The sequence below is a fragment of the Triturus cristatus genome, chromosome 6 (assembly GCF_964204655.1).
Source record: "Triturus cristatus chromosome 6, aTriCri1.1, whole genome shotgun sequence".
Classification (NCBI taxonomy): Eukaryota; Metazoa; Chordata; class Amphibia; order Caudata; family Salamandridae; genus Triturus; species Triturus cristatus.
The window spans coordinates 615,990,120-616,014,606 of NC_140589.1; the positions used below are offsets into that span (position 1 = coordinate 615,990,120).

At 44.6% G+C, this 24,487-nt stretch overlaps 1 protein-coding gene across 1 annotated transcript in view; it reads left to right on the forward strand.

Moving 5' to 3' along the window:
* The first annotated feature begins 3,834 nt into the window (after positions 1-3,834).
* Positions 3,835-24,487, forward strand: part of LOC146817646 (trypsin I-P1-like) — a 59,342-nt gene continuing 38,689 nt past the window's right edge. Inside the window, exons 1-3 of the mRNA XM_085611107.1 lie at positions 3,835-3,937; positions 8,232-8,409; positions 23,525-23,784. Coding sequence (XP_085467233.1) covers positions 3,895-3,937; positions 8,232-8,409; positions 23,525-23,784 — 481 coding nt within the window. The 5' untranslated portion in view covers positions 3,835-3,894. The remainder of the gene's footprint in view (positions 3,938-8,231; positions 8,410-23,524; positions 23,785-24,487) is intronic.

Sequence of the window (24,487 nt, forward strand, 5' to 3'; positions counted from 1 at the left end):
CAAAGCATCGTATATGCCCATGCACCATACAGGCTCTGTGCAGGACCTGTGGGGCATCTTGGACATTTGAAGTTATCTCCCTTGTGATGAAGGAGTCACTCCCCTGCATTATCAGGCACTGTAATGCAACTGACCGGTCTGCTGATACTGAGCTCCTGCAGACTCCGAAGGCTCCAGAAACACAGGAGGTAGGTTCCTATGTTTCTTGACATCGAGCTACCCTCTCACCGAGTTTGAGGCCAGTATCCCTCGTGGGGACTGCATAACCTGAACCCCTGTGCACTGCGTACTTTTGCAAGTGCATATGTATGTTTGTGTTCCCCAACTTTGTGCATTAGGCTATCGATAGCTCCACCTCTGTGCACATTTCATACAAAAGACTCTGGCCTCCTCACACTCTGTGCCCTGCAAGCTGTTACTTTGTGAAACTGCTAGGAGACCCCTTCACGACTCCTGTGCCTTCGGCCTGTGGGTCCATTTGAGGGACAACACTGCTTTACTTGGTCTCCCCTGGTTGTTCCAGGCCTGCCCTGACCCCCTTGCTGTGGTGAGTCCTCTGGTCCTTGCTGGGCCAGACCGTAACCTTCTTTGACCTTCTTCGTGGGTTGCTGCTGCCAAGGCTTGTTGGTGCTCCAGCCGGACACCGACCCCCTCAGCACTCTACATCCTTCGTTTTACAGCTCGTATCCGGCTCCTGGTCATCCTCGACTTCTCCTGGTCCCTGCAGCTGTAGAGTCAAGGTCTCCAACATCACACATGAAGCAACCGACTTCGGTGGGCATTCGTCTACCGAGCCCCTGGTCACTCCTCAGTGACCCAGACTCTGGCCCATCTGCTTTTAGGTTCCTTCCTTCAAGAATCCACTTGTGGGTTCCACCAGACACTTTTCTTCTTTCCAGCCATTGTATTTATTTGAAGACTCCCATTGAGAACAACGGCGGTTTCTGACTCCAATTCAGCCCTATGCACCTGGCTTCCCTGGAATAGGTAACTCGAGTACTTCGGTATCCACGGGTGGGGTGGCTCTCCAACTTTTCTCGGTTCCAAAGGGTTTCTTCGTAATCCACTGGGAAGGGTCCTTAAACAGTAAAACTGCAACCACAACTCTCCTATTGAATTGTACGTAGCACGCGGTCGTGTTCTCACACTGCACCCATCCTCCGCAGGATCCCTCCTTACTCACCTTGGGTGGTTCCTTGGGGTCCCAGTGATTCTATATCCTCTAGACACTGTCTTGCCTCAAGTCGTGGTTCTTATACCACTATTTTAGTATATGGTTAGGTCTCCCCCTTAACCCAACTGTGTATTACTGCTACTTACAATTGTTTTGGTGGTATAGTATTGTGTGCTTTTTGTTTATCCGCATGTAGCAGATACTGTGAGGTATTTACGGTGTGCTATAATGATAAATACATATTTTTATAACTACTGTGTGGTTCTCCTTTCATTTAACCAATACTATAAGGTTGCATTCTGGTGAAACAAGTTCCTTAACGTTCCTTCAAGACTAAGCCTGAAGGCTGCTCTCCACAGCTACAACTTGGATAGCTTTCTAAGGTTATCTTTATTTTATGTTACCAAGCTTTTATAGCGCGCACAGCTACCCGAAAGTGTCCCGGCGCGATAGGCCAATGAGGGGGTGAACAGAGGTGAAAATAACAGCTAAACCACCTAATTAAAAAGTAAGGTTTTCAATTGCTTCTTAAACGTCCTAAGATCATGATTATTCCTGAGCTCAAAGGGCAGGCTATTCCAGGCCCTGGCCGCCCTTACAGAGAGGGAACTCCCTCCCGTTCTGGCAAGGCGGTAGCGTGGAATGGCAACACGGCATTGACCCGTTGACCGGAGATGCCTGGATGGAATATAGAAATTGAAACGCCTCCTAAGGTAACAGGGTCCAAACTTGTAAAGGGCACCGTGGGTAATGGTTAGTGCCTTAAACAAGATGCGCTGGTCAACAGGTAGCCAATGCAAGTCGCGAAGAAACCGCTTGATTCCGAGGCTTCGCGGAATGCCTAATAGCATTCGAGCGGCCGCGTTCTGTATAGTCTGCAGCTTTTTTATCTGGTAGCAAGGGAGGCCGATGTAAAGGGAATTGGCATAATCAAGCCGCGACAAAATGAGAGCGCGGGTCACCATTTCTTTGTCCGCTTTTGGCAGGAGTGGCAAAAACTTCTTAAGAAGTTTCAATGTGCCAAAGCACACTCCTGCCAATTTATTAATCTGAGTTTGAAATCTGAAATCCTCGCTAAACCATACTCCCAGATTTGTTGCTGGGCTACCCTGAGTTTTTGGCTTGGGGAAGCCCACGGGCCACAGGTCATCCAGACAATTTGGCAGAAAGGTCCCATAGAGAAGGACCTCCGACTTTTCCTTGTTACATTTAAGTTGGGCCCGTGCCAGCCAATTAAAAACTTCCATCAGGCAGTTTCTAGCTGATTCTACGGAAGCCTCATCTTTCCTCCATGTGAAAAGCATCTTTGACCTCTTAAATCTCCATAAGGGTTGTTTGGACTGGTGCAAGGTGCCCACTTTAATTAGTGGACACATCATATACCAGGCCAACTTCTCACAGTCACCCTCCTCTTGTAACCAGGGGAAACCCCTAGTTATATTCAGATACCCCAGTGACTGTTAAGCAACTGCCAGTCAGGAGGTAGAGGGGAGATGCAGTGGAGCACCACCTGCTCTGCACTACATCAGCTGAGCACACTATAACTAGTAAAAGTAGAAGAGGGCATATTGGACAACCCTGGTGCGTTGCTTCAGTTAACTGAAAGGACACAGATAAATGACCATTGACCCTAACTTTTGCCACCAGATTAGCATATAATGTCATTATCATGCAAATAAATTCATCACCTAGTTTGGTAGTGCTGTAAAATCAAATCAACAGCATTTGTAAAGTGCAACACTGTCGCCCTTGAGGTTATCTGGACGCTGTGTCTCCATCGAAGAGCCAGGTCTTGAGTCTCTTTCTGAAGTCTGCCAGTGAGGGAGCTCTACGTAGAGGGAGGGGAAGGTTGATCCAGGACTTGGCAGCAATGTAGGAGTAAGAGCAGCCACTGTGGCCGCAATAGATGTGGGGGGTGTGTGAGGGGCGAGTGAAGAGGACCACAGGTGTCTGAAGGGTTGGCGGCAGTTCAGCCAGTGGTTGATGTAGGCAGGTCCTAGGTCATGGAGGGCTTTGTAGGCAGTCAGAATTGTGGAAGACACAGGAAACGTTGTTGGAGGCCTTTTCTGCGTCAACCACTAATGCAACAGCTGGGGAATTAACGCATTTGGAGTTATCAAGTGCGTGGCAGAATAATCTAATGTCCGCCGACAGCCTCCCCCTTCAGGAAGCCTGTTTGAGAGGAAGCAATGAGATTTAGCATGACTTTTTCCAACCGTAATGTCAGAATCTTTCCATATATTTTACCGTCTATGTTAAATAAGGAAATTGGCCGGTAGTTTCTAACATCCCAATGAACCTGTGTGTGTGCATGTGACTGTGTGTGTGTACGTGTATTGTGTGCTTGTGTGTGTACAATGTCACCTCTTCATCACCAGGTGTGACCCCCTGTTCTTTGAATGCACTCACATGTGATAGTCTTGCTGCCAATGTCACCCTGAGTTGAGATTATTTGTGTATGTACTGTAAAGATTGTGGATCCATTAAGTGTTTGTGTTCCATTTTAAATACCATTATCCCCTTTTGCAGTTTGTATTAGGAAAGGTATCGCTTTGCCCACTGATATTTTGACTAGGAACGTGACTTGGAAATGGCATGCAGCCAGAGTTTGTAGATGTTCTAACTTATCTCTGACGTACAAGACCTGATAAAGACTTGTATATAAAAGTTTTCTTCCAGCTGCATTAGTTGGAAAACTCCACTGCCACCACAGCACCAAGATGAAGCTCTTCCTCATGCTGTTTCTGGCAGTCTGGCAGGCAGGTAAACCCATGAAGAGAGTCAATGGGCTTTTTCTACTTCTCTGAATTATTAGAAACCTAGCTCTTTCATGACTTCCTTAGTCTTCAGGGGTGTTAGCTGTTGCAATCTTGGGTCATATTTAGTCTTTACTCTGATTTGCATGCACATGTATAGACCTTTTCAGCTTTTTTAAAAGCACCTTTAGTATGTCGCGGTTGGATGATTGCTTGGTGTCCCCTCTTCTGGTTAGGAGTGTGTTACAGGATGAGGGTTGCGAGGGGTATATAGTATTGTATTCACAAGAGTCGACTTTGAAGATTGTTTCCAAATTAGCTGGTCTTCTCTGAAAAGCGAGATCACTGCTGAAGTGAATGGCTAGGAGGGTAAATAGGCTTTGTCATATTTTGAACCAAGCCTTGTGAACAGGTTTCTTCTGTGTCAATAACTGTGTGGGTTATATGAAGACACTTAAGCTTTGATGTCATTTTCAGGGCCAGTCAGATTTAGTGAAGGGTCTATATGAGACGTTGAAATCTGGCAGGCGGAGGGGACTATGGGCCACATGTTATATGCATTTTACCTGTCACAACGGCCCAATTAGCAGAATCGGCCCGTTTGCGACCGGTAAAATGCATTTTGGTATGTATGAATTCCAATTTTTCAATTCTGTAACATGTTACCAAATCGTAATTTGGAATTGCGAATACATACAAATTTGGTATAAGGAAGCGGTGTGCTTAGGGCACACCTTCATAATAGCGAATCACAGGTGTATCTAGGAATTTTTGCAACTGAAATGTGGTTGCAAACCATTCGCATTTTACCACTTGCTTCAAGTAGGTGGTAACCCAGTCGCAAAGAGGAAGGGGTCCCAAAGGGACCCTTCTCCCTTTGTGAATGTTTGTAAAAATGTTTTTTAAGAGCAGGCAGTGGTGCCATGAACCACTGCCTGCTCTTGAAAAATGTAAAGAATTCCTTTTAATTGATCTTTTTTACAACCCGTTTTTCTTTACGGAAAACGGACCACATTTAAAAAATATATTTCTTTATTTAAAAGCAACCAAAGGCATGGTAGTCTGCTAACTCCATCAGGCCACTATCCTGTGATTTTAGCGATTTGTAATGAGTCGCAAATTGCGACCTGCTTCATTAATATTAATGAGGTAGGTCGATTTGCGACCCATTAGGAAACGCGAACTGAAACGCATGGAGTTTCATACATTCAAATAGCAATTACCTAATTGCCATTCACATAGAATTGCAATCAGGTAGTCGCTGTTTGATATAATGATACATGGGGCCCTATATGCATGAAAGGCACCATTCATTGGGAACCAAGCCTTAGATTTGAAAGGCCCCCGTACATGCTTTTGATGCAAATGTGGTGTGTGGGTCCCTGTCCAAGAGGGAATAAAGTTGAAAAACAGCATTCTGGAACCTCTGAAGAGGTTAATTTGGTCAGCAGCATGGCATAGAGACCTGCTGACAGGATCATTTTAAGAAACAAACGAGCAGCATGTGTGATAAGTGCAATGGGAGTGGCCAGGAATCGGACAATCTTTTACACAGGTTTAAAATTGAAAAGAGTTAGCTTTTCCACGCTGCAATAACGTGGTGTTTGGAAATCCACCATTACACGACGGCCACAATACAGGGATTTCTTGCAGCCATCAGGCTACACCCTGCAGATGCCGGTCCTCACAGTAGCGTAGCAAGCAAGGACGCCTTGTGCCCTTGTGCAAGCTTGGAAAATGACCCCTTTTACTGCGGCTCAGGTAGTTAAATATAGGAATTATCCGGTTTTAGTGGGCTCGGGGTCACGGTGCACCCGCTGTATCATTGGTAACGACGCCCCTGTGTCCTCACTGACATGATCTGCCTTCTATATTTGATCGAAACATGCGTGGGGTTGCGCTCAGGCAAACAGCTTAACTTCACAGTGGTGACGTATTGCTCCTCGGTGAGAAGTGTTAGTTTCAATCGTCAATATCACGATCTTTAATAGTCTTTTCAGTTGTAAGGTCAGTATCACATTCTTTCCACTCAATCTCCTCACTTACCTCACAATGGCCATTGTTCAACCTTGTGCATTAAAATAAATATTTCAAGGCTGAATCATCACAAAGGAAGAGGAGAAAGTTTAAAAAAGCCCAGTTTTCATAATGCTACTTCCTTTTAGGGATTCATAAAAATACCTTCCTGCTGTACCGAAAATTACAAAAGTAATTGACTTAAGTGAACGGCTAACACGCAGTTGGTGGATTGGTCACAGGCAGACTGATTAAGAATGAAGGGGCATATCATCAAGGCCCCGCGATAAAATGATCGCCGCTTTAGCGTCCGTTTTCGGAAGAAAAGCTGCGATAATTTTATCTCCCTATCAGCATGGACACGCTAACGCGTGTTCCAATGCCTCCGCGCCGGTTTCCCTGACGCCCATCTTTGCATCACCAATGAGATGCAAAGTGGGCGTACCCTGCCAAACTAACGTGGAGAATGTCGCTACCCGACATTTCTCCAATTAACAAGGTAATCGCTAACCTGCGTAGCGATAAGAAAGGTAGCGCTAACCGCGGTTAGCGCTACTTTCCTTACGCCTGCTTTCAGTCTGACTTAGCCATTATATCCAATGGAAGGTGGATATAATGGCTAAGTCTGCTCTGCCCTAGCATCCAGCTATCGCCAAACGTTGTGCGATTATCGCTGGATTTCCAGAGATAATCGCACATTTGGCAGCTTGCGCTTGGAATTTTATCGCTTTGGAGATAAGCGTCGCTGATAGCTCGCTATCTCAGCGATAAAATCCAGCGAAAGTCGGCGATAATTATCCTCGCTCTAAGCGCGCTTAGCGATAATTATCACCGGCCCTTGCTGATATGCCCCGAAGTCTGGAGCCAAAAGGCACCCTAAAGTTAATATCGCTTTTCTCCTCCTCGAAAATATATTTCCAGGTGGAGAAATGTCATCTCTTATTCACCCCTCCAATCTCCAGTTAAGATGGTTATTTGAGTGTTTACGCAATGTACTCATTACATCCTTTTTGGCGCTAATATTAAATGCTCAAATTGAGTGTGAAAAAACACGAGGAAGATTTGCTACTCATAAAATCTAGACTAGGAATCATACTTGCATATATTCCACATCATTATCTTCCATTTGTGGGTGTTCAGCTTTGTAAACTCTGCTCATGTCAGTGCTGTCTCTTTAGTGAGTGAGGCTGGTGCCTCATCTGAAGGTGTCCTGGCTCCCCCTTGTGTCCTAGCACCAGATGACAGCTGAAACCTGCAGAACAGACACTGGCTTCTCAGCCTGCGATGTTTTTTGTACCTGTTTATATTTCACGTTTTTCTTACTCTTTCAATTAATTCCATAGGAGTGTTGGATTTTTTTCAGGATGTGGTGTTTCGGTAGTGTTTTATGTAATATCCTTCTCATGTATAGAGTGCGTACTGTGAATAGGGGTGCCTCTGTGAGTTCAGTTTGTTTGTGGGTGTTTATAAGGGGCAGCGATTGGGAGCCGTGGTGCTCAGAATGAAGGCAGAGATCATCTCCCGCAGTGTCCATCACTGGGCCATAAAGGAGTTCATGATAACGCTCATCCAATCCTTAGCCGTTCTCCAGAGTGCCTACAGTAGTTGTCAGGTGTGCCAATTGTAAACGTGATGCTTTGGAAAAGTGTGAGAAGGAGACACAGAGCTGCAGAAACATTGCCAGAGCGAGAGATAAAGAAAAGGCCGTGCTGACAGATGAGTTTGTGTATTGTGTGCGAGGGGAGGAAAGGGGGGGGGGGGAGATGAAGGAAGTATGTGCAGGAGCGAGTGAAAAGAGGGTGCTGATGAGGAAAGAGAGGTGGGAGAATAGCAGATGGAGCATTTCAGAAAGGCATGAGGAGAAAAGGGTATAAATGTCTTACTGAGATACTGCAGAAGAAAGTGGTGTGAAGAGGAGAATTAGAGTGGATGAGACACTTCGAAGACCACTACCCTTAAATGTGTGTGTGTGTGTGTGTGTGTGTGTGTGTGTGTGTGTACGTGTGTGTGTATTTATATATAGACATGTACACGATATTTATGGTTTGCCATTGTTGATGCCCCCACTACATTTATCTGTGTCTGCTTCTGTGCCCCCATAAAAGTCACTTCTACAGACACCACTGGTTTATTTGAATTGGGAGCTGCCATTTGCCCCCCCCCCCCAATGGCACCCTTGTACTGACCTCAGCTGAATTTTGGTGCACATATAGTTTTATATGTCAGGTGCACTGGGAACAGCCGTCTCATGTCTTTTCACATTTCTCGTGATTCGTGTTTTGCAGATGCCTACCCAGCACAGGCCAAAGACATCAGTGACATTATCAATGGCGACAGCTGTGGCCGGGGCAGCATCCCCTGGCAGGCCTACCTGACATACAAGACCAACAAAGGAAACCACTTCTGCGGAGGGTCCCTGATCAGCCAGTGGTGGGTCCTATCGGCGGCACATTGTATGGGGCTGTGAGTATCCTCTCCTGTCCAAAGTTTTATTTGTTGAAATATACAGTCACCTAATCCATCCCATAGAAGACATGAGCTCAATGTATCTCAACATACACGTCCCAAACACATGTCCTTGTGTCCTCCTGGTGATCTCTATTTAGGTAACATTTAGGAAAGCTAGTTGTGAGGAAGGTAAAAAAAGTCAGTTCATTGCATTATTCATGTATTACTAGGATTATTTAATGATTTAAAGATAAGAAATGTTTACCTCACAGTACCTCATGTGGAATATGCTAGTTGTGCAGAAATAGCCTAGCCTTTAAAAGCACGTGGGAATCATATGTTCGGCCACTGTAGCCACTGGAAAAATGGAATAATCCACTTGCTTTTTCTCAAAATGTATCTTTTGTTACAGACAGGAATGGTCATCCAGTGTTGCACATCTCAGTTTTTCCTATACATTTTGTGGCCATTTTCATGCTTGTGTAATATCTTGATGACGGCCTCTGTGCACAGACGTTTTACCAGGGAGCTGACTTTCGGGCAGAGTCGGTAGCAGGCGCACCAGGAGTAATGGTCCCACAGTCCAAATCTGCACCCTGAGGGAGAAGTGAAGAAACAGAAACAATATACCTTTAGGATAATGATGATCGTGCATATAAAATATCGGAAAAGTAATTTAAGCATTTAAGAACAACTCCTATAGCATGACCTCACAAAAAAAGAAATCACCAGTGATGGCTGAGCATGACCAAAATGGAAACCTGGGCTCTGTAAAAACTCAGGAGACAGATGATGTGCCTTCCAGTGATGGGTGGCCTACTGAGATCTGCTCTGCAGCCACAAAGCTGATCTCCTCTTTGAAGCACCCGAAGAAGGGGCAACACTTTGGTCATTCGGGAGATCATGATCCAGTCCTCACTATGGCTTCCCGATAGAGCAGATTATTGTTGGAAAAACAAACAAAGCCAGCACATGTATCATGCAATGCAGCGCACACAACGAAATTCGTTTTATTTATTTATATGTTTACTTACCTCTAATCAGCCATAATCCGTAGTTTACTACCCCCAACCCTGCCCCTCCCCCGCCCCACATCAGCACCCAGCAGCACTCCCACCACGGGCCGCTACTGATCATTACTATGGGCCTCATTTAATATTAAGATAGAAGCCTCTCAGGTCAGCGCGGGCTTGGCCTCCACGTCCCTGGTGGAGGTCCTCTCGTCATACTTAGAGACCCCTGCAGGCCTGGACGGAGGCCTGTGCCTTCAGTGCTTCTGCTGGTGCAGCACATCATGAACGCTAACAGAGTGCCGCATTTGTTTGACCTGCTCAGAACCTGTTCTTTTGTTTTTCTGAAACAAACTCCCAACGCATGAGTTCTAGAGAAACTAAACAAAAAACAACAATGGCCCTGCGAAACTGGGAGTTTTTCGCTGCATGTGCAGGCCATTGTTTTCCCTTTCTGAGCCTGTCATGCTCTAAATAGCGGATGCAGGCAGGAAAACTCAGTGTCAGTTATGTCGCTCTAGTCTAAATCAACAATATGAACTGGCAAGCCAGTGGCAAGGGTCGGCAGGTCAAAGGTTTTGACAGAGCCAGCTGTTGTTCCGCCATCAAAAAGCTGCAGTCCCCCATGTGTGACTGAGGTGGGGAGTCACAAGCTTGGGAGCTCGACAGAGACGCCAATTTATGACATCAGTCCAGCTCTGCCAAATTTTTAAATGTTCTATGTCACTTTCTCAGGGCTATGACAATAGAAACATTTATCAAAGTCTCAGTCAATAAAGTAACTTGACAAAAACCATTCTAAAAACATCATTATTATAAACAGTAATTCTCTTGGCCATATACTATCTGTTAGTGCAGTTCTGTGCTTTTATATATGCTAAAAAAAATCGTCAGTAAATGTATACGCTGCGGTCATATCAAAAGAAAAAAATTGTAATATTTAATTTGTCACTGCTTATATTATTTATGTTTCTAAATAAACCAATCAAAGTAGGCTATATGTTACGGATTTATTTCTTGATAAAGCTTCATGCCTAAGAAGGCAACCGACTCTGAGTGGCATAGAGTTGTTACATCTGTCATGGTTTAAGAAGCCAATACAAAGGTGTATAGTTCCGAGGAGAGGAAAAGCTTACCTCACTCAAAGTAGAATATGGTCTTTAGACAATTTTACTAATATATGATTATACACAACACGTAGAGCAGAACACACCCTCACTCACCAAGTGGCGGCATGCTTCATCATGGAGCTGTATGAATAAAATTTACTGATTGACTGGTGCAGGGCAACTGCATTTATCCTGCTCCTTCTCTCTACATTTCATTCTAGTCTGTTTTTGTTTGAAATCATGTAATCATGGACATAGTAAACAGACAATAGGAATAGTGCTTTCCACTGCTGCATCTGTAGCAAATAAGTAAAACACATTTTTAAATGCTGTAAGTCTCTGCCTTACCACACAGGGTTTCTCAGAAAAAAGTGGGTGGACATTGCTCTAGGGTGGTTATTGCTCTAGGGTGGGTAATCTTCCCTATAGGGCTTTTAAAATAAACAAGCATTGGCATAGCCAATAGGTCTCGCCTTTGGGACATTATAAGTGTTTAGCCATGCAACAGTTGCATAACTAAATACTTATAAGGTCCCAAAAGCGAGACCTATTGGCTATGCCAAGCGGCCCCGAAAGTGATCGCGATCAAACATCAAAGCGGCCGTGCGGCCACGAAAGTGAAAGTAATTGCGGTCAAGCGCGGCGCGCACGCCCGCACACATGCAATGTAGCTCTAGGCTGGCCTGGTAGCACTTTTTGGAGCCCTCTCAATAAGTCTCGCCAGACCAGCGCATGCGCTGGGTCAGGCGAGACCTAAAAAGGAGACCCGTAGCCTCCAGGTGTAGACCCTTCTCTGCTAGTGGTAGGAACGTTTGGACTACCACTGACACCCATCCACTACTCCCTGTCAGCCAGAAGGCTGATAGATTCAACTGGTCCCACACATCTTTCCTAAGAAGAGTCACCCATCGCTAGCTGCCCACAAATGTTCTATGTCTGTACTGCAATGCACACTTTAATATTAAATTATTGCACCGATCCTTCACTAAAGTGTTTGATCCTTACTAGGGGTGAACCTGACGAAGACCTTTGCGTTCCCATTGACTCCCAATGTAGATAGACCAAGGACTTTATTACCAGAGATTATTTGGTCTCCCTCGACTTACCGATACCTGGGTATTCATGTCTACCATTTCCTGGAGGTGCTGCGGGAAGGCTACCTGGGGGTGGTAGTGCATTCCCTGAAGAGAAGTGTAACTTTTCAGAGCCCTTCCTGACTCCCCATCATGGCACGGATAATGTTGACCAAAACGATCATGTTACCGAGGCTGCTCTACTTCTTTACTAATCCTCCAACCTGGTTGTCAGCCCAATGGTTTAAGCAACTGGACTCACTAGTGGGAGAACTCATTTGGGTTGGCGGGAGACACAGGGTGTCCCTGTACATACTCAGGTGACCAATCTTGGAAAGGGGCCTGAGCGTGCCGAACTTTGACTTATATTAATGACTGTCCAGCTTCAGTGGATTACGCTTTGGCAAGACGGTATGAATTTATCTGGACTTAGATGTCTGGTGTTGGTCCCCAATCAGAGGGCACTCCTGGCCCGTCTACTGCAACAGGTATTTGGCAGGGAGGAACCGGGGTATTTTTGACAACGGCACTTCTGTGCTGATGGAACTGTGTATGTAGGACATAGTGGTGCCCACTGTATGCCCCATTGCTCCCGCTGGCGGGCCTTCCAAGGGGAGAACCTCCAGCATACTTCAGGACAGCGCAACTTACAACATGGATGGAGGCGGGATTAGTGACAGCAGGCCTCCACTCTGATGCCTCTGGAACACTGGTAGATTCATGCTATCTCCCAGCTTGGCAATTCCTTACTGATGAGGCGCTGATCCGTATTTTGCAGCACTTTGGGATCCTACATCAACTGCTATCCCTAGGTGGAAGTAGACATCTGTTCAAATAGGTATATGGCCCACTAAATGGGATGGTATGAATGAATTTGAGCATCATCCAACTTACATGGGAGGGTGTCCTGGGCAGAATAATTATAGACAGGGACTGGGCAAAGATACTAGCCTACCCACTAAAGGTGTCCTGGAACACCCAGCTTAAAGTGATCCAGTTCATTTATCTACATCAAATATATCTCAACCAGAAGAAGTGACTGCTATACATGATGGGGAACCCAAACGCTGCACCTGGTGTGCCCTAGTGGAGGCAGACTTCTGCCACATGACTTTTCCTATGCTTATACACAGGAATTTGGGTTTGCAATGGTGCATAGGTTGAATGCCACACTAAACCACGACATACCGTGAACCTCGAAAGTGTGTTTGCTGGGCCAGTTCCCCCATCCAGCACCCAAGAAAGTCGGTAACTGTTTCATTGACCTGGTCCTTATATTGGCTAAGAGGAAGATATCCATGACATGGAGTAAGAGAGGGGCCCAGTGTTGACAAGATGGGAAACTATTTGTTAGAGAGTGGGCCAGGGCGGAAAACCAGGTGCTTTGCAGAGAAGAAGCCAGAGGTATACAAAGGCGGCCAATAGATCCGCTAGGGAATGGGGTGATAGACACGTAAGACAAGCCTGGTGTGATGATTTCCCCCATTCGGTGGGCTTGGGATCCGGAGATGAGATGGGGAAAACGATTGTGAATGCACATGGGGAACTTCCTGGACATTTTCGGAACAAGTGCTTGCTTGTAGCCCAGAGAGGATTTGTTGTATGATGTGAAACGGGTGCCATGTGGGCCACAGCAGCGACACACTAGTTAGGGTGATGTTTTCTTGCTGGCTGGGGGTCCACCGACCACACCTCACCTCCCTCTGCCCACTCCTCACTGAAACATTAGAAGCTACCTCACCTGGAACCCACTGTTTAACCTGTTAAATGTGTTCATAAGTTCAATATTTCTGTAACTATCTTTTTTACCTGCACATTCAAACATTATTCCTTGAAACTCCACAAGTCTACACTATCTCGAACCTGTTGAGCTGAAAGGGACACCTATGGACTAAGATATAGAATGGTCTAGCTTGTGAACTTGTACTAGATATCCTTGGAGGCCACTCCCCAAAGAAGCATGATGGGACAATTCACAATACTATACTGACTATATTTGTACATGGGCAAGCTTATAAAACTGTAAAAAAAATATATTACAAAAAATAAATGATATGATGCCACCACCACGCTCGTGCTGCCTAACACTTGGTGAAGGCAGTAGCCTTCCACCACCGCTTTGGGTGCCCCTTCTGGTCCAACAAGACAGCTATGCATGAGACAGGCCATATGCATGATCTGTAATTCCCTAAACAACAAAAAGCTGTGTTAGGTATCCAGGTATCAGTACAGTTGGGCACTCAGGGCAGGAGTGCATATTCATTTCCATGCAGAGGAGCTTTCTGTCCCAACAAATACAATGCACTCTGCCCCATTGAATGTCTGGGACCTAACATAAGGGTGACTTATATGTATTAAAAAGAGAGGTTCAGGCCAAGTAAAAGGTTTATTTTGCCAGGTCAAACTGGCAATTTTAAAACTCCTCACAGTGAGAGGCCCAGGACATGCTTTAAAAGGCTACTTAAGTGGGTGCACAATACGTGCTGAAGGCCCACAAGTAGCATTTAATTTGTCGGTACTGTGTACATTTAATGCCACATTACTAGGCACTTATAAATAAATTAAATGTGCCAGTGGGGTGTAAGCCAATTCTAAGGAGGGAGCACAAACACTTAAGTACTGGTTACATGGGTAAAGTGCACAGAGTCCTAAAGCCAACAAAAATGATTTTCAGCAAACAGGAGGCAAAAAGCCAACATTTTGGGGGGGTGGGGGGGGGGGGGAGACCACACCAAAGGCTGTCAGGTCTAACAGTGATAAAGTGTCATATGGCTTATACTTTCTCAAGTAAAACTGTGCATTTATTGGACAACATAAACGTTGGACTGGTGCAAGACTGATTCTGATCACCCCTCAAGATATGTTGGTCTATTGTCCTGCTATCTCACAGTACATTATGTGTACCCCTAGCCTTACAGAAGAACAGGTGTATGTGCAACCTCTGAACATGACAACCCTGACTACCAAGGAAATCAGAACCCTTTCGCTCCGCAACTTATGGGTACCCAAAGAGAGATACACAATAAATACACAGAAAGCATTTTAATATTAATTGAAGCATTGTGGTCCTTGAGTGAAATACTTGCACTGCAATAATCAATAGAAGAAAACAGAAAAACACAATTAGCATTATGAGAATCGTGAAAAAGGTAAACAGTTCAATCATTTTGCCGATTGCAGAGAATATATGTTTGCATATAAGTACTGTAATGTATAGTACTCCTACCTAGTGCATTCTACCTTATCATGTCTAGGGTGAGTGGATCTGCCAAATCCCGATAGGGTGGTCTAACTGTCTTGGTGTAGACTTGGGCAGTATCCCTCGCATGAAGTAACAGGAATCGCTGAGCTGGATTTCCAGCATGGACCGACCTCTTAGTGCCAGCAAATTGCTTCTCTGGCATGATGTTGTATATATTATACCGTCTTTCACGTTACCATACAGAAGCCTCAGCCAGATCTCTGTTGTTTATTCTATTGTGATAGCTCTGTTGCTGAGTGGCCAAAACAAATAACAATATCTTGCATGTTGAACTTAGTCCTTGTACAGAATTCTCAAGGTGTTCTGATAGAGTGCCTACGCAGTGTTTTTGTAAGCAAAACTAAGTTTTAAGAATGTTATCCTGTATGTACATGCAAATGAATGTGTTTCAAATGTCATTGTGTGTAGGGAGAAAAGGCAACTTAAGAACGTGGATGTGTCAAAATTGCACGCCCAAGTGTACCCATGTGACAAAAGTACTTTTATTGTATAAAGTAAAGCACTGGGTTGGAAAATCAATTATTGTACATACAGACGATTGTTGAGTTCTGCATCTGAGCACCTCCACACTATCTCCCTGAAAAGCCTTTGATTACACGCCATTTCTGCCATTGAAAGTCAAGTGCTGTAGGGGATGTACTTTGCCCAGTTTGCAGAGCCATATTAGGATGCAGCTGGTACATCAGAGACAAATTACTCTAATCTCCCCCAATTGAGGCCCAGTAGCCATTGCTTGCCCCATGCCCCCCAGGATGGGGTCTGACATTCTTGCTTTGATTCGCTTAATTGACTAGCCTATGCCTGTTAGCTGACACATGCAGGCAGACAGACATTGATACGGTTACTGCAGCAAGGAAACAGAACATGGTACAGGAAGACTGAGGTTACCTGTAAGGTAAGGAGATACAACATAAGGCCTCATGTATCATTCCCATTTGCAAACCAGTTACGTGCAATTTGTACACTGACTGGTTTGCAAATGGCAATGCAATTTGCAATTCGACCTTTGTATTAACCCCTTCAGTGGCACGCCCTTTCCCCGCCCTGTGCCGGGCGTTACATTAGCGGGCGGGGTTCACGACGAGATAGTCTCGTCATGGGCACAGCGCAACCGTGCTCCATGACGAGACTATCTCGTCATGGGCACAGAAGAGGTTAATAAGTCACATTGCAAAATGCACATTGACGGGGTCACAAAACGATTTGATAAATCATTATGTATTTGACAAGTCATCATTCATTACCCCCTGTGATTGGCTGTAAATGCAGGGATGGAGGCCTAAAAGGGGCACCAGAACTGTGTCCCTGCATTTTCACTGCTAAATGGGATTTTTTTTTAAGTAGCCCGTGTCTTTTAAAGGGGCCAGAGCTGCTTTCAATAAGTGTTCCATTTGGCAAGACATCGGGGAGCTTAGGATGGCGTCTGCTCTCACGATTCCCAAAGGGGTAGATACTACATGGGATAGCTTCCTGTTTGCGAATCAGATACCTTCCCTTTGAGTTTTTGGTTTATGAATCTCAAGTATAATGAGGACACCCATTTTAAGCTCCATCCTAATTGCAATTCAAACAGGGCTCTTCTGACTTGCAAAAGAGCTTTAATCAATAGTAAAAATGTTTTTTGTGATTGCAAAACCTGTGATCTTGTGAATTTCAGGCTTTGAAACTGCAAAATAGCTTTGTACATCAGGGCCATGCATGCTAAGCTAGGATGACACACAGCTGGACACTATTAAAGGGAAGAATTACATAGTTAATTAAGATAGAAGACACAAACATGGAGACTTAGATAGGGATCCATAGACATGTGACTGAGAGTAGCAGACACAGATTTGGGAGCAAGAAAGCATGGTTACAGACACTGTGCTTGGAAATCACAGACAGGTCAGTGAAACAAGGTTGAGTGATGATTACATGGTCACCCATACGCACAATGCGAATACAAACTCTACTGGTTACTCTCCAAAAAATTCTGAAGAAGGTTGTAGTGTAAAAACAACAGTTGATGGACAGAATGCAGAACAATGTCATACATTCACTCCAGTACAGAGATCTGGGCCTAAATCCATTGTTTTTTTGCTCACCATGCCGTTCCAGTTTGAACCCAGCCATGTGCAAATCAGTCTTGACCCTGTGCCTCATGGGAACAGTCCAGACCGAACTGCCAAGCCAGGTCCTCCCTGGACTGGAAACAAGCATCCTAGAACCGGTTTCGGGGTTTCACACCTCTTCAGCCAGGATAGCTTGATTCCAGTGGCATGGAGAGCACGGGACCCATGTCTGGGCATACCCGTCCCACTCGGGTGACAAATGCAAAAACAACAGTTTTTGGACAGAATGCAGAACAATGTCATACATTAACCCCAGTACAGAGATCTATTCCTAAATCCATCGTTTTTTTGCTCACCATGCTATTCCAGTTTGAACCCAGCCATATGCAAATCAGTCTTGACCCAAGTTAGCCTGGCTGAAGAAGGGTGACGTACCCTGAAACCAGTCCCAGGATGCTTGTTTTCGGCCCAGGGTGGACCTGGCCTGGCAGTTCGGTCTGGACTGTTCTCATGGGGCACAGGGTCAAGACTGATTTGCATATGGCTGGGTCCAAACTGGGGTGGCATAGTGGGCAAATGAACGAGGGATTTAACCCAGATCTTTTGACTGGGGGAGAATGTTTGCATTGTCAGCATTCCGTTCATCATTTGTATGCTGTAACACTTTTTGCCCCAAGTGGGATGGGTATGCCCAGACGTGAGTTCCTTGCTCACTGTGCCACTGGATTCAAGCTAGCCTGGCTGAAGAAGGGTGACACACCCTGAAACCGGTCCCAGGATGCTTGTTTCCAGTCCAGGGAGAACCTGGCCTGGCAGTTCGGTCTGGACTTTTCCCATGAGGCACAGGGTCAAGACTGATTTGCATATGGCTGGGTCCAAACTGGGGTGGCGTAGTGGGCAAAAGAACGATGGATTTAACCCAGATCTTTTGACTGGGGAGAATGTTTGCATTGTCAGCATTCCATTCATCATTTGTTTGCTGAAGGTTGTAGTGTAGGTCTCACCATTAAGAAAAAGATAACTGCTAAATACAGGATAAAATACTCATAGAAACATGAATGTTTGGATCATCACAAAATGATGGTTCACTGTAAGATTCTCAGTAACCACTGGTAGCAAGACCCACTGGCCACATATAGATGGATGCTAGTCAAGGGGAGACATTGTTTACTTCGCATGCGTTACATCGCATGCCATTACAACGTGGTCGTTACAATGACCACGTTGTTACATCGCATAAGATTACAACGCAAGTCGTTACAACGACTTGATGTAGGGGGCAAAAGGTGTTGGATTTACAATCCAACACCTTCCCTGCTGTTGCACAAACTGGAGTAGGAATAGTAAATTATACTATTCCTAAATCCAGCGTGCCCGCTACAGCAAGTCGTTGTAACAACTGCGTTGTAATGGCATGCGATGTAACGCATGCGTTATAATGACATATGTTCCTAGGCAAGGTGGTAAGACAAAAGTCCACTATGGGCTCCACAATACACAAATATTACCTGGAGCACATTTCAGAGACACTGGCCTAGGAGAATGATGCAGAGAATAAATATCCACTTTATTAAAGCCCATAATTAATGAGCTCAGAAACTCCGACTAAGCACGAGATCAAAGAACACACAAGCAGAAATGTTCTAGAAGTTTGCCAGACTCACCTAATCTGGGGAATTTACAGTATGGAAAGATAAAACAAATAGCGCATGCTTCACTGTCCACTCATATATGGGTGGAGTGGTGAGCCTCCACTGTAAGGAAATCCATAACTACTAAGCGGAATACTAACTGGAATAAAAGCTATAACTATATAGCATAAAACGCATTGAGCACGGCTAACCAGAATTGCTATTAGAGTTAAAGTGCCATGGAAATGCACAGTTACTTTAAGAGTGACCCACCCCAGGGGACCGGCAGCAAGTAGACCAAATTCTATGTTTTTGCATACCTCTTCCCTACCTTAATGAAAAGATTATAGGAGGCTCAACCTCCCACAATAAAGTCCTGTAAACTCACTGATCAAAGTGACCACAACCACCGGGAGTTGTGCAAGAAGCAGGACTGGGGTGAGGAAGAGTAGAGTACAGTGTAATGAAGGTTCCCAGTAAATAATCAGGTGATTAACAATCTGCCTGCTTACTCATCACAGCTGTTATCTATGAAGATGTAGCAAGCAGAAGACCATAGATTCAAAGGTCATATAAGAAACCTGCAAAAAGTTCAAAATAGAGAGAGAAAGAAATCCCTAGTTAAACAGACCCAGACACTCCCATTTTAAAACATAAAACACAGTACTTCATATGATGTAAAGAAAACCTTGCGGCGTATTTCCAACTTCCTACCACAAACTTAGCTTCAAAAATCTATTTGAAGTGCAAGGATATTCAGTCAGATAGACAGCAGCTTCTCAGAGCTGAAATTAAGGACTATTCCTTTAAGACTCCAGCGACCTTCCCCATCCTCTCAGGCACTGTGCTAGTATTTGCTGGAAAGCACCAGTTCTTTTGACATGAATCATTCAGAAGTAATCCCTTACTTCTTCTAGACTGGGGGGTAGGAGGGTGTTTATCGCTTCAATAAAGATATCTACACACCTAGGATCTTCATTGATAGCCATAACCTTTCAAATATAAAGGCAAGCTCATCCCCTAACCCTGCACCTTGAATATACTAAAAACAGAGCACAAGAAACGTCTCAAGAATGTCAGTGATCCTTAAGCAACTTATGGCCACATGACTGTTTTATGGTCGCAAATGCTCCAAACCCTACAATAGTGCAAAATAGCTTTTTACTATTTATTAATCCTATTTTAGGCAGTAAAGTTTTAACTACTCAAATGGGATTCAAATGGATATCGATTTGGTATTTGGAAGAGGCATGTTGTGAGCGTCCCTTCCAAATACAGAATGTTTCAAGAGTTTGCAACCCCAATTTCGATAGTAAAGCATTGAAACGTTACTGACCTCTTCAGTGGGATGGTAACCCTGTCGCAAAGGGAAAGGGGCCAACTTTGAACCCATTCCACTTTGTGAATGACAAAATAAATGTTTTACAGGGAGCAGGTATATGGTCCTGTGGACCACTAACTGCTCTCACTGAAACTTTAAAAAAGACTCTGCTTTTAAAAAAAAGACCTTATCAAAATACATTCATAAAAATTGAGGCCTGCTGACCCTTGAAGGCCACCATCCCTCTGAATTTTGGTCAATCAGAGAGAGTTATAATTTGTGACGTACCTCATGAAAATGAATGAGCTAGGCCGGATTGCAATGCACTCCGATTTCAAAGTTTATGAACTGCCCTATTAGTAGATAGGTCGGTTCAGAAAATTCCACACTAATTACTAAATACTGGTCTAAAATTATGACCAGTTTCTGTGACCAGTGTAATTAAATATTTGGCTTTAGATACTTCATGGTAATTTGGCCCACCCCCATATCTGACCTTGCATCATAGTAATGTCCAGTGAAAATGTGAACAGCCTTCCATATTGCAGCCTTACAAATATCCACCAAAAGGATGATTATTAACCAAGCAGGTATTGTTGCTTTCATCCTCATGGAGTGGCCTTTAGCTTTTCTGAAAATTGTTTATTAGACAACTGATAACACAAATATATATACGAAACAATCCATCCAAACATTGTGTAGAGTCTGAAATATCTTCCTAATTGAACCATAATTACCAAACAATCAAAGAATTTTCTCACGTCAATGGTTTTGTCTAAGTAGAACTTTTGGGCCCTGTCATATATCCAATGTATGAAAGGACCTCTTTGCTGCACAGTTAAGGTTGTTGGAGAAAACTAGTAAGGAAAGAGACTGGTGTATATGAAACTCATAGCCATACTTTGGGAAGAAGGACAGATTCAAATGAAAGGTCATATATTGGTCCTGAAAAGAGTATGAGCCTCATTATAAGTTTGGTGGTGCGGGAGCGGGACCACCCCGCACAGTCAAACCAGTGGTTGAACCACATGCCAGAGTAGCAGTTTTCTCCTGTCTGGCATGCGGTTCTTCGACGTTCCCACAGCAGAGCTTATGAAATAGGCACTGCAATGGGAATGTCAAAATCAGTACCTGCACGGCCTGGACTGCTGCATTCACAGGGGAGCACAACATATGTCCCCCTGCATGCACCCCATGGCCCTGAGGCACAAGAGGGCCCTGTGGGGCCCCTTTGTGTACTCTCCAACACGGTTTTCATGGCGAGCTCACCACCACGAAAACCGCGGCAGAGAGGAAACTTGTAATATGATTACCGTGACTGCAAGCATATTGTGGCCTCAAAACCGCTGCGCCACCGTCAGGGATCTCTGTCGGTTGCGGCTGTCCCACGGTGGCCCGATCATCCTGGTCGTAATAGGGTGGTCGGGAGACTGCCCCCCCCCCCCCCCACACCCCTGCGAGTCTGAGTCTGGCGGTCTGTGGACCTCCAGATGCATCATGAGGCCCATAGTCTGAATCGCACTAACTCTGCAAACTCATGTATTAGCATTAATAAAACTTAGCTATTATCAGAGATGCTGCAAAGAGGCCTTACTTATAACCCTCATATGTATTGGGTCAAATGGATGAGTCATCAATTTGGACAAACCACATTTAGCTCCTAGGGAGTGATGGCTTCTGACCAATATACAATGAGTATAGAAAACATTGTTCTGTGTTAACTGACCATTGGGATGTGGCCCATTAGGCAAACGGTCTGCGAAACATTACGTCAATAGGACAATAAATGATCCTTCTGCTTCAGAAACATCAGAGCGACCAGCAGGAGGAGTATGTCGCAGCGTAACCTGCATTGGCTGTATATATCAAACCAAGCTACCTTCGGGTTTTGGATATGGGGTGATGATCTTTACATCTGTAAACTGATATACCACACTCCCATCAGCAAATGAAACAGAAAGTAAATATCTACGTAATACAACCATAGAATTGATCTTTTCTTCACACACAGGTTTAATTTCTTACTTATTTGATAGTTTCTTAAAACATCCTGTGATGCTCAATGAAACAAATATCATATGATTTAAGAAGTGTGACACTGCCAGTTCTATGTGTCAGACTGGTGACCTGAAGGTGTAAGAGATCAAAGGTGTAACCCCTGGATTATTCTGAGATACCTTGTATTACAGGATTCATATCTACGTTGGTGATAGATGTCTCCTCAGATGTGTTGAAAAGCCAAGATCAGATTAGCTCTCTGACTGCAGTGCACTAGTACCAGTGTTTTAGTAAGAGGGATTCAAGTGTGCTACACAACAGAAGTGTGGCTGGATATTGTCACACTGCAGGGGAGAAAAAGAAAGGCCACAAAATGATAGTGCTCATCAGATCACGGAGAGCAAAATCAGACGGCAAAACTCAGCATAAAATTCATCCAGGATCATCATTGAAAACAATAGCAGAAGCCGAGACGACCTCTTGGCATGACTGAAAGCCCCTCATGATGGGTTCTAGGGTTGCGATGGAAGGGGAAGCACTCCATATGTGCCAGACACCTTTAAATAAGAGGTTAAACTAATACATATAGGTTTGTTCACCTCTTAATGTTCCAATCTTATAGTTCCAGCATCAATCAAAGATGTCGCAAATGATTTAAACAAGGAACACAGTGGAATTTAACTAAACATTCCTCTATTTGGCCTAAAATCTCCCCCTCAAGTGCATACCATAGGCGAGGAAGGGGAGCCGAATACTTTATGTCCATTTAATGCTGGGCAGATCCAAGATGGTTTCTGCCTGACTTCCTTCATGAAGGACAGGCAGATCACACCCAGACCGCAAGCAAACAGGCATAATAAGTGCCTACCTTATCTGGGTCACACCATCTATCCCCCTCCAAGTATGTACTTGACTCCCTCCCTTCAGCCACGAGGCTCAGCGGTATAAGAGAAACTCTCATTGATAAAGACCGCAACGAGGGAGAGGGACATAGTGATTATAGTACACGCTGCTCCATGCACTGTGCAGCGAACACAGGCGATACTCACAGATGCGTGGCCTACGCACTTTGCAACTGTTTCAGCGTTGCCTGTGATTAAATCTAAGAATCTCTCTGGTAGACTGCCACTTGTTCTAATTAGGTCTCACATGCGAAATCAGATATAAATCCTTGGAACAGCTTTCTGCCTGCTTAAGAACGACTCTTACTAATGCTACAGAATCAAAAAAACGTAAGGAAAAGTTGTCAGAGCACTCATTTTCTCCCTTGTATAGTGGCCAATTAAAGATTTCAGAAAAATGGTGCTATGCATATGTGTCATGCAAACCCTCCCTCCTTTCAGCCCGCTGCGTACCCTCTGATGACATATGCTATGTCACTCATTACTTCTCAAAACGTTTTTTGGTGTTGCTGTCTTTGACCTTGTTCTTTAATTGTGTGCCTCATTTTCCTGCTGTCAGTGTGGCTCTCTCCCTTAGAACTCCTCTGTGCTTCAATGTTTTAACTTTTACTGGCCTGATTATTTCTTTCCACTCTACAATTCTTTCTCTCTCCATCTTTTGCATCTGCTCTTTTTCTCTTTCTTTGACTCTGACACATCATTTTCTTTCCTCCTCTCTTAATTTGGGTGCATTTCGCTCTCTTTTCTAAATTCAATGTTTTTTTCTGTGGTAGACCCGGTACTATGGTAGTCCACCTCGGTGAAGATGTCCTATCTCAGTATGAAGGCTCCGAACAAGCTATTTATGCTGCTAAGCAAATCCTGCATCCACAGTACAACCCCCAAGTTTTTGATAATGACATCATGCTGATCAAGCTAGCTCAGCCGGCACACTATAACCAGTACGTCCAACCGATTCCGCTGCCGACCAGCTGTGTGGCCGCCGGCACCTGGTGCACTGTGTCCGGATGGGGAAATATGGTCACGAATGGAGGTAAGAAAGTGCAACTTCTGTCTGTTCGTGCTCATACAAAGAGAAGCGCGATGCATGTTTGATGCGTGTGCATCCGTGATGGTTATGCTAAATTATGTGTTTTTTGGGCACAGTGCTGCCCATCTGTATGACTATGCTCCTGGGTATCAAATGTGTTTAAGGACAACCATTGCTTGTTCTTCCAACAGCTCTCCGTGCCACACACCTGCCAATTGTTAGTGCTACGAAGCAGACTTTGCTATTACCCTGTGTAATGGTACTCACTTCAAAAACAGGAGCCGATCGAAGGGCGAGCTGGCCCTCCTGGTGTTCAAACATTTGACCTGAGGTTAATGAGAATGTCAGAGGGGAGTTTTGAGGCACTAAGCAAACATTAAAAGGTTTTACCCATTGCAAAGTTGAAGGAAAGAACAGCAAATCTACCGTCCATTTCCAAGCGGTTCTTTCTAGCTGCGTCTAGTTCAGTGCGGCCGGCTGCGAGCAGCGCGAGAACAAATGTATCAAGCCAGAAAAGAGCCTGGTCTCGATAGTTTTCCTGTTTATTCTTGAAATAAAACCAGGGCTCCTTTGTTAAACTCACCTCGATATGCCAGCATGAATGCCAGCTCGGCGCATTGATGCCGAAAGGCTGCTGCCAAGCTCATATCACAAGCTTGTGCTACTGCAACTCTGGGGCAGCAGTGCACCTTGCAACTGTAATGCC